The sequence below is a fragment of the Athene noctua genome, chromosome Z, assembly GCF_965140245.1.
Source record: "Athene noctua chromosome Z, bAthNoc1.hap1.1, whole genome shotgun sequence".
Taxonomy (NCBI): Eukaryota; Metazoa; Chordata; class Aves; order Strigiformes; family Strigidae; genus Athene; species Athene noctua.
The window spans coordinates 11,321,838-11,332,750 of record NC_134077.1 but is presented as its reverse complement, the minus strand read 5'-3'; the positions used below and the strand labels follow the sequence as shown (position 1 = coordinate 11,332,750).

Below are 10,913 nucleotides of genomic sequence, written 5' to 3'. Positions count from 1 at the left end.
CCCAAGGCCACACCAACCTTGGTGCTGCAGGAGTGCGTGGGGAGCTGCGTCCTCCCATCCAGTTACTGGGCAAATGGATACCCCCCAAGCATGGGAGCTCCCTTTCTTTTCTGCACGGGTGATGAAGGAAGACCCAGAAGTGCAGTCCTGGATCCCACGCTTGTCCCAGGCACCCAGCTTGTCCCTGAGGGAGGCAGAAAGCTGCTACAGCTTGCAGGTCTCCTTGCCCAAGAGAAAACTGCAGGAAATTGTTGGTGATCCCTCTCTTCATGACTCCAACACTGCTCCCTCCCTGCTGAGGGGTCGAGAGTGTGGGCATCTTATCGCAGGTCTGCTTTCTACAGCAGCGGGGACTTTGGTCTGCCCCTGGGTTACTCATTGCTCTTGGTAACTGTTTATGAGGGTCCTTATCAGGAAGAGCTAAAGAGTCCTGCGACTGCGCTCCAGGTTGCAGGCAGTGGGGCCTGGGAAGGGGCTTGGTTCCCACCAGCACCAGGAAGATCCCATTGGGGTTCTCCATACCCTTTGGGCTCCAAGGACAGAGCTGACATGGGCGGTGGGATTGGGGCTGGCTGAGGAGGTGGAAGCCAGGGTGGGCGAAGGGGAGCTGTGAGCAGTGGGGTGGTGAAGCTGGGGATGGGATGGCATAAGGGGCTCCTTTCTGCTGGAGGCTGTCCAGGGGGGCTGGAGAGATGCTGGGGCCTGTCTCTTCTCAGAGAGGCCCTGGGGCAGGGTGAGATGCAGTGGCAGCGGATGCATCAAGGGAAATTCCAATTAAATAGTGGGGAAAATGTTTTCAACATGAGAACATTTTAAGCACTGAAACAGGTTGCCCAAAGCAGTTGTGAAACCTTCATCCTAGGTCTCTTCCAGAGCATGCCCTGGTGATCACATGAAAATGTGGAGGTCTTTGACCATCCTCTCCTCAGAGCAGGACCAGTGTTACACTGGGTTTCTTAGGGCTTGTTTGGCCACGTGGCCATGTCTTTCAGTGGCCTTTGTCACCACAGGGGTACCCTACGGGCTCCTGTTCAACTTCCACAGGTTCACTTTTGCATAGCCCCCATCTTGCCAGGCATGTCCAACCCATCCAGCTGCACAGGGTCATGCCATCCTGCCTGTGGGACTTTGCATCTTGTCTGCATTAAACCTCAGGAGGTTCCCGTCAGTCCTTTCCTCCAGCTGGTCAAGGTCCCTGCTCATCCTCAGCTCCCCACAGTTTGGTATCAGCACCAACGTATGGTGGGCTGTGTTATCTCCCTTAGTCCCATTTGCAGTCTGTCCCTTGCACATCCCAGCCCTACAGATGTGTTCAGCTGTCTGGGGAGGTCTCTGAGGCAGCCTGACAGGGATGGGGGCTCAAGGGGCTGGGACGTTGGGTCACCCTGAGCCTCTTCTCACAGGTCCACAGCTGGGTGGCTTGGCTTGGGAGCAAAGCACAAGGTGGGGGAGCAAAACAGATGGACTCCTTGGTTTCCCTAATGGCTTGGCCACCCACCAGGGTCCCTGCCTGGGGAGCAAGCAGTCAAGCAGCAACACCTGACCCTCCAAGAACAGGTAGTGGCAGGTTGCGAGACATGGTAGGAAACTGGAGCTCACAAACTCATCTAGCCTTGATGGGGGCTGTGTCTCCGGCGTGCCCCCTGCCTGGCACCCCATGCTGTGATAGGCAGCTGGGAACAAGACAGGACGCATCTGTAAAGGGGGGCTCACAGCTTACAGGAATCCCCCACCCTCCCGCTTGTCCATCACCCAGCCCTTGGCTGGCTGGTGGGCTGCCTGCCAGGCTGGCCGAAAATGAAAGCAAAGCGTCCAGAGATAAATAGGAGCAGCCTCGGCACAAGGCAGCAGTGTGCGTCCTGCTCCCCCGCCTTGCCCAGCTCAGCACCCGCAGCACCCACCATGGCTCTGCGCCTCCTCCTGCCACTGCTCCTGATAGCTGCCACCTTCCTCATCGCCCAGGTTCAAGGTGAGGGGCACGAAGCCCTCCTGCCTGCCTGAGGGTGGGATGGGGCATGGGACACGGGTGCTCGGCGGGCTCTGCGCAGGGTGCTGGGTGGTGTGGTCGCAGTGCGCAGAGGGTGTTTGCGGTGCATCTGGGTGCACGCATGGCTGCGGGTGTGGGGTTTGCAGTGCAGCTCTGTGTGTGTGCACGTGTCTGGTGTGTGGCATCGGCTTGCAGTGCTTGCTAGTCTCGGGAGCATGTGTGTGTGCACATGGCTGGTGGGGCTGCAGCACCCCAAGCTGAAAAGCACAGGCAGGAGAATAAGGTTCAGTCCCTTTGCAAGGAGCTCACCTGTGCCTCAGTTTACCCTCTGCTGGCAGAGAAATTGGTGTCACCTATCCCTGGGGAAGGGTTTGATCTGCAACTGGGCACTGGGGTTGAGAGCTCCCATCCTCACATGCTGCCCCAACATCTCTCCTGTGAATGACACCAAGCAAACCCTGTGCCATGCTGTGCTTCCCAAGGGATGGGAAGGTGCCTTGGCTTGGTGAGGGTCCAAAATTCCACCTGCCCCTCTTGCTCCCAGGCATTGGCAGCTCAGCCCCAGACTGCTGCCTGAAGCACAGCCGAAAAACCATCCCCAGTGGCTGGGTGAAGTCCTACAGGCTCCAGGGACCTGAGTCAGGATGTGTGCTGCGTGCTGTCGTGTAAGTACCTTGCTGTGGTCGAGACCATTTGGAGCAGTCTGGCTCCAGCCATATTCTCCTTCCCCATGTCCTACTCCTGTCCACCCCCCAGAAAACCTTTCTGCCTGCACCCCCAGGTTAACCACCAAGAAGAACAAGAAAATCTGCGCCTCACCCACTGACTCTGCCATCCAGAAGCTGATGCAGAACCTGGACAAGGTCAAGAAGGACAAGAAGGACAAGAAGAAGGGACAGTCTCCACGTACCAGAGGCGTACCCAAGCGGCTGAAGCGGCAGAGGGTCTAAGTCAGGCCTGAAGAGGTAGGTGGGGGGAGTAGGGTGCCACAGGATGATGGGGTGGGGGTGCTGCACCCCATCCCAAATCCTTCTCGGTGGGACAGCAGGTGTACGGCTTCAAAGGCTGAGCCTGGGAGGGCTGCTGGAGCTGAGGCTGGAGCGTGGAGGTGCTTAGGGCACAGCTCCCCCCTGGTCTGTGCTTACCTTAAAATCAGATTTCTTTCTGAAGCTATGGGAACAAGGCAATGTTTGGGGATGGGCAAGGCACGTCATGCAAAGCAATAGCCATGGGCTGGAGTGGGCGCTCTTGCTGAGACCCTCTCCACCTTGTTCCCTCCTTGTCTCCCTTAGGACGGATGCTTTCCCCACCAATGACTGACCTACCGCCCGGCAATGGATATCCACAGACAACTCACCTGCCTGCCAGCCCCAAGGCAAGGACAGGCTGGCTGAGGGGGCTGCCCTCTGCTCCGCAGCCCCCTTGGGGTTGCTGTGCCTGCTGCAGAGATGCCCCAGCCAGGACCACCTGCACTGGTTGGGTCATCTCAGTGGTGGGGGGCACCCAGGTCCTCACTCGCCTGATGGCCACACTGGGGGACCTGGACCTGCATGGGAGCTGAGCCATGGCCCCAGGGGGGAAGTGGGCAGCCTTCCCACCAGAGGGGATTTCTGTAGCCTGGCAGGATGGCAGCTTTTCCTATGACTTTTTTTGGGGAGTTTTATACATTTGTATTTATATTTAAAGACTGTGCTTTCATTCAGTCTTCCTGGAAGGCTTTACTTCTGGCTCCTTGTGCTTCACAGAGTACCCTTTATGCTGCAAGCTGGCTTTTCTGGAAGATTGCTCTTATTTTTCTACCAAATAAATGATGGCTGGGTTTCATTTCCCTCTCACCCGTTTGCTCCTTTTTGGCTTGCAAGGGCCGTGGGGTGCCAGACAGGTCCCATATCCTCGTGGTCCTGCCTGGGATGCTTGCTGGGTGCTTTCTTGCAGGGCAATTAATAGTGGCTAAGATGGAGATTTTGGGGAAAGTGGGGGTGGCAGTGTGGCTATATGTCTGGGCTGTTCTAGGCTTTCTTTTCATTTTTTATAGTGTGCTGTTGCAGTGTAGTTTGCAAGAAGTTTGTCCCTGTGGTTTTTGTTGTTTTGTTGGTTTTTTTGGTACAAAATTGCAATGAAATCAGAACAAATTTTTCATTTTATTGGAATTTTACCCTTTTATCTCCCTTGATTTTGCTGTTGTCAGAGATTCAGACATTATTAAGCCAAAAGCCTAGTTTTCTGAAAGAAAAGAAACTCTCATATACTTTCTTCCCAAGTCTGAGAAGCCCACATGGTAAAAACCACATGTGAGGCTACACAGGCTGGGGAATAGAAGACCCTGCAAAATTCACTGCAGTCACGTTGCAGATGTTTGAGAGCAGCTCTATCCCAAACTTTTAGTAAAATGAGAACTCACTAGCCCAAGGACACCATAAGGTGAGACTGCAAGTAGAGTGGGGACAGACCTCTGGGACAGGGCTGGTGGGGAAATGGCCTCTCCCCATGGCTTGGAAACCCCTTGCAGCATGCCAAGAAGGAGCAATTTGAAAGGCTGTACCGCAGCTGCAGTGCTATCTGCTTGCAGAGACTTCAGACGTGAACTTTAGTCAGTAAAGGTCTATTAAGTCATATAATTGCAATAATAGGATTTGCAGGACTTAACAGTATCAGCAAAGGCTGTGTGTTGGCTGGAGTAAAGCTTATAGCTGAGTGTTTCTATCAAGCACATTTATCAGGCTTGATTGCTTATTAGACATACGTTTAGATCTACTATTTTAAGGCAGTGTAAAGAAACTGTGAAGTCCAAGATACCGTCCCTGAGTACAGGACGGGTGCTGAGCTGGCTCTGTGCTGCCCTCTCCTCCATGTGGGAGTGTGCAGCCGTCTGCCAGATGGCTTTTGGACAGGATGCGAGGCAATAAAATATATCCTTTACAACCAAACTCACTTCTTCTGGCTGTTGTGATGGGCGTTGAGGGGAGCAGGAGGGACTTCATGAGGGTCTGCTCTCCTGCCTGACACACCATCATCCCCCAGGTCCTGGTCTTTGCAGCTCCCCTGGGTGCTGCATCCCTGGGGTGCAGGGACTGGGAAATGCTGACATAGGGTACAGGGGCCATGAAAGTTCCCTCTCCTGCAGCTGTGTTGCCCAGCATGGTGAAGCCATTCTGTCTGCTCATCTGTCCGAGCCAAGGGGTCCTGAGATGCCATCAAACACGGGGGAACAAACTAGTTTTGTATGTGGTGCCTTTTCCTCATGGCAGAGTTTTTCCTTCCAACTCCAAACTTCCCTGGACAAGCACTTCTTGCTCGAAGCTGGCACTCTGTGCTCCCTGCTGCTTTATGGAAACAGCATTAAACCAAGTTATTAGTGAGGCTGTGCTCTGACCTGGGCTTTGCCGGGAGCCTGGGAACTGACCCCCGTGCATTGGGAGTCAACTGGAGATGCTATGGGAGGGCTGGAGGCAACCCTGGATTTGCTGGAGACACACAGCATTCAGCCCTGTGAGGCTGGCCCTGCCTTCTGCAGGACTCCTTGTACTGGTTGTGATGTCAGGAGATTGTGAAATGATTGCAAAACCCCACTAGAGACAAAGCCCGACAAATACGTCTGCAACCACAACCAGAAAAGCACGAGCAGATGGCAGGAGCGAGCCAGCATGTGAAATGTATCCTGGTGTCTCTGTGGCTGCAGATGTAAACACTGCATGGGTTTTTTTTCTCCTAAAATGCTAGATGGGCATTAGGCTAAAGCAGGTTAAGAAGACATGCCCATTGGGGTTTTCTAATTTAGCCTAAAATTTATCCTAAAAGCATGGCTTGTGGAAGAGCACTGGAGTTTGTCCTGTGCTCAGGCACAGGCACCTGCTCAGGAAGGCACACGTGAACGTGGACACAGATGCATAAATGCAGCTCCATGTGTGACTGTGCCTCCACACACATGGGCATTTGCACACGACTTCCAGAATGTGCTTTTAAGCACATTACTGCAGAATGCTGCTTTTAAGGAAAATAAGGTGTCAGGGTTAATGGGAGTCTTGCTGATGAGACAGGTGGCCACAGACCAGCCATAGTGAGATGGCACCAGGGAAACACCTCCTAGGAGATTCCCTGAGAGAGGCTGGAGGGAGAGGCGATGGGCTGGTATCTGGAGTGCACAGCAGGGGCCAGCACCCCTTCCTCATGGAGGAGTTGAATCCACAGACCCCAGTTGAGACAAGTGATATAAAGAAAATGCTCTAAGCAGATGCCAGAGTGAAGCAGCAGAGAAGGATTCATGCAGTTGTACCTCTGGGCAGGGCAAATCCGCTACTTCACCCCATGTGCAAAGCCAAGGCAGCATTGATGCAGCGTGTGTTGGGGCAGTACAAGCCATACTGACATTCTGCAGGGAAGGCAGGAAAGTTACAACCATGTCAAGCAGAGCAAAAAGTTAGGAGAGCTTGGCCACCCTGAAGCAGAAAGGCTTCAGTGACAGCAGAAAGTAGCGAGGCAAGACAGAAAGCACAGAGTTCAGCCAAGAAAAGGGAAGTCTTGAACCCAGGCCAAATGATTAGCTCAAGTTGTTAGCTGGCGCAGACGGCGCTCCGGGCTTGTGCCGTCAGCGGATCGTGCTGGGTGGCAATGCCGGGCTGAGCTCCAGCGAGGCTCACCTGGAGATGTGTACCAGCTCTGTCCATCCACCCTGCGCTGTTCCTGAGAAGCAGGAGCCAGAAATGCTGCAGCAGCCCTGCAGGTGCCAAGGGCTGTTTCCGGGGCTGTGTGGGTGCTAGAGGAGCTGTGGTTTCCAACTGAAGCTTCAAGGTGTTTTTTGGTGCTCTCTCCACCAACGCTGACATCCTGGGGTCTGCCATGGTCTTGAGAGCAGAGAGGAGGTGGAGAAGTGGCTGGTGGGTAACAAGGATTCCCACCCTTCCTGCTGCAAGGTATTTCCCAGTCCTGGCCATTCCTTGGCCCCCATCCTGGCCTAATGGTCCCCAGCTCAGACCGTCCTCTCAAGCCTTTTTTCACCTACATGTAGTAGCTCCCAAGTGCCCTCCTTCTCCCATTCTCCATTTTGCTGACCCTTGGCTTTGGGGTGTCCTTGTGCTGCCAGTTCTCTTTCTGTTCCCAGGTGCCCCCATCTTCCTCCCATCCTGCTGGGGATTGCAGACCTGCTGCTGGGATGCAGCTCTTCTAGGGGCAGTGGAAGAGCATCTGCTCTCCTCTGAGGATGTCCTACAGTGGGGCCAAAGTGAGTCATGTCCCAGAGCTGCACCAGACCAAGAACCCCACACCCTCCTCTGGCCAGTGTTGATGTAAAAGCCAACAGAGCAGTGAAAGAGAGCAGCCTTCATGGCTTTTAGTCCATCCCATGGTGGTTTTAGATCTGTCCACATGTGAGTTTGGGTGCAGCCTCACTGGGCATGCTTCCTGCCAAGTTACATGGGAGATGGCAAGGAAATTGCTGATGGGCTGCTTTTTGCACAGGTCTTAGAGCTGTTCCCCAGCCATCCTGTCCTGAAACCTCTGGAGAAGTTGCAGAGAGGAGGACAGGCAGTGTGATGACAGGGACCCAGGCCTGGGGGCATCCCACCTGGCCACTGCCATCTCGGTGCCATCACAGCATGTCCAAGGTCATTTGCAGGAAGCACCTGGCTGGGAAGCTGTGCAGCCAAAGATGATGTTGAAGGACAAGTGTGCTGCAGGGACCCTAGGAGATGGGTGCTCACCTGGGGGGGTTGATTGGGTCCCAGTTGAAGGGTCTTGCCTCTGATTCCTATTGTCTACAGTGACCTCAACATCAGTGGCACTGAACTCAACAGGTGTTAGGGACAGATGGGCTCTAAGAGAGTAGGAATTGGCACCTTCTGTATCCCTCTTAGCCAGATCCTCGGGACTATCTTTGCTCCCTCTGGGCAAAGTCATGGCTTGCTCTTTTTTTTTTCCTTAACTCCAGTTAAATCAGATTGATGAGGTTCATTCATCTAGAAGAGATGCAGTGGGGCCCTGAGCCCTGTGGTCTGGTGGACGCCCCAGTCCCTGTGCTGCACCAGGACTGGGACTGCAGTGGGAGCTGTGCAGGAGGCTCCCTCGTGCCGGGAGTTGCAAGGGAAATTGGAACAGCTGCAATGCCTGCCCAGTATTTCCTAATGAGGTGAATGCAGCCAGGCGAGATCCTGCCCCAGGGACTGGCTGTGTCTGGAATTTGCTGAAATTCCCCCTTTGCCCCTTCCAGATCCGTAGATTGGAGGTGGAAAGCAGAGCACCGCAAGGCAACCTGGGGAGAGTGCTGGGGCCCACGAGCTGGCAGCGAGCAGCTGCCCCGGGGGCTCTTGCAGCTGGCAGGTCTCTGGGAGAGTGGCAGTGTGGTGGGTGCTCCCCAAGGAGAGCCTGGGGATGGAGGTGATGCTCACACAGACCGTTTACATTTTGACAGGTTGGATTCGCCATGGGGATCCTCCCTGTGAATGGTTTCCAGTTTAATTAACAACTGCGTTATCGAGGCTTCTGCAGCGTTGAGTGCTATGGGGTGCTTCACGCTGCCTGTGGTGTCCTTGGGGCTGGAGTTCCAGTGCTCTGAAATTGCTCTGGATGAGGCTTAAGTGGGTCATCATGAACAATGCTCTTCCCTCTTCCCAAATTGCACTGGATTCCCTGACCATTCCCTGCCTGCATATGCTTCTGAAGAGCCTGGACCCTGAAACATCCTCTATTCCTCATCTGCGCCATCTCTTCTGGTCCCCGAGGCTCAGTCCTGCAAGGGGGATGTGGGTGACCTCCCTGCATACCACAGGGATGCACTTCAGAGATGACCACTCTCTTCTTAGAAATCCCACTGACCCCAGCAGAGGGGGGAAACCCGCCACATTCCCCTTTCACAACATGTATGGAAAGCCCCTTTCCTCACTCTCCAGTGCCCCTCCTGGGGAGCAGAAGTGACTGGAGTAGCTGTGCTTTCACCCACTTGGCACCCAGACAGCTGCTGGGAGGAAGCAGAGCCTTTCTTTCCTGCCCATATGTTGGCAGGGCTGCAGGCAGCACGAGGGCAGGGGGTCCCCTTCAGCCAGAGGCAGTTAAGGGGTTTCTCCCCAGAACGATGTATTCCCAACACCGGACACACTGCTTTCAGTGAGTGGCCAGCCAGGACCCTGCAGCAGGTGAGAGCTTCCTGTGCCAGAAATGTGTCTTGCTGCAGGGACCAGGACCCCAGCAGCTGCTGGAGGGGGGTCCCACAGGACAGGACCCCCAGCACCGCCCAGAACTCCTGTCCAATCCTTTGAGCATGCTTTGGTAGCTGTCAAACCCACTGAACATGTGAGGAGGCAAGTGTTTGGCAAGGGACAGGGTTCTGATTATGGGGCCCCCTCTTTGCAGGGGGCTTCAACTTGTCAGTCCAGCCCCCAGCGAGGAGATGGCTCTGCGTTAGGAGTGGCTGTGCCTGGAGGTCTGACCACCAGCATCAGCAGCCAGAAGCCATTGTCCTCCCTGCTGTGGCATCTCTTTGGCAGCGCCGTGGGGAGATCAAGTGGAGACCAGGTCCCAGAGCCATCCTGCATCCCCAAACCTGCACAAGGCTGGGGCTGATGACTGACACTAATCCTCTGACACCTAAATTCCCCTTCTGCCAGCCAAGATTTGTCTTCAATAGCTTGTGAGTGCTAGAAAAAGGTAGGTGCTGACTGAAGTTAAGCTGGCACATCCTGTTTGTGATGCTCATTTTGCCCACCCACCCCTGCCTAATCCCTTCAGCACAGCACCAGCTTGCCAGGAGTGGCCGGAGATGATGCTCTCCTGATGGAGGAGACCACCCCATGCATGAGGCTGGTGCCAGTGCCAATGCCAGTACAGGGATGAAACACTTTGGCTGGTGACACAGCTGGAGTCTCTTCTTGCTCCTTACCATGGAGCAGGGAAGGGACAGAGCTTGCTATCTGCTACTGCTGATAGAAGAGAGACCTACTGAGGTGCCCAGGTCCCAGCCCTGTGTCTTGTCCCAGAGATAATTTTCCCTGTGGAAGGGCTGTGGAGTGCTTTCCATTGAGGTGCAAGGACAGGCTGAAGCTGGAGCAAGTGAGAGGGTAGAGGGGTGCAGATCTTGCTCCAGAATTTGTTCAGACCTGTGGGGAACTTTTTTACCTACTATTAGTGGGAATTTCCCTGGGTGCAACTGGTGCTGTTGCCTCTCATCCTGTCTCTGGGCCCCTCCAAGAAGAGCTGGACCCTGGCACCTCTCCAAACCCCTACAAGGCAGCTGCTGGCAGCAGTGAGACCCCTTCATCATCCCTTGCCTAGGCTGCACAACCCCACTGCTCTCAGCACCCCACGTGCCACATATCAGGGCTGAAGCAGGCTGGTTAAGGGACATCACTGCAGGTGGCACTGGCATGGTGGTGAGTCACTATACCAAGGAGGAACAGCCCCTCGTCCCTGCATTCCTGTGAAGGTTTGCAGTGGCAGTGCTGGTCTTCACTCTCTGCAGTACCCACACAGCTGGTGAGCTGCTGGCAGCTCACTCCCTGCACACAGCCTCTGTGGGGGATTTCTGCTCTTGTGCTGAGAAAACCTGTTTCCAGGAAGATCTGTAGCTGCCTTTGGCCATGATCCCATTTGTTGGGACATCTGTAAAGCAGGTTGTCTTTTGGCATGTGAGATCATGGCCCTGGAGTGGAATATGCTGGCTGGGCTCCCCTCCATCCACCAGCTTCAGATATGCCCCCCCACACCCAGCCAGGGAGAGCAGGGTGAGCCAGACAGGCTCCTGTGACCTGATGGGGGGCTCAGCAGTAGCCAGGCATCACCCTAATATCAGTATATAAGCAAAAATGGGATTGAGGCAAGCTCTCCCCCCAGTACCTGTGGGTTGAGCCTATGCTATATCTAATGAGAACAACTGAGAGATGCTTCAGGGGAGAGACAGGGTTAAATCCTCCACATGCTTACCCAGGGCCCTGGGGTGCTT

General features: G+C 54.7%; 1 protein-coding gene across 1 annotated transcript; it reads left to right on the top strand.

The window, feature by feature from the left end:
* Nucleotides 1–631: 631 nt before the first annotated feature.
* Nucleotides 632–4,914, top strand: LOC141973899 (C-C motif chemokine 21-like). The gene is made up of 4 exons (XM_074932891.1): nt 632–1,969; nt 2,532–2,652; nt 2,769–2,952; nt 3,280–4,914. Exons 1-3 carry the CDS (start codon nt 1,798–1,800, stop codon nt 2,935–2,937), a joined length of 462 nt encoding a protein of 153 aa, XP_074788992.1. The 5' UTR covers nt 632–1,797; the 3' UTR covers nt 2,938–2,952; nt 3,280–4,914.
* The last annotated feature ends 5,999 nt before the right edge of the window (nt 4,915–10,913 follow it).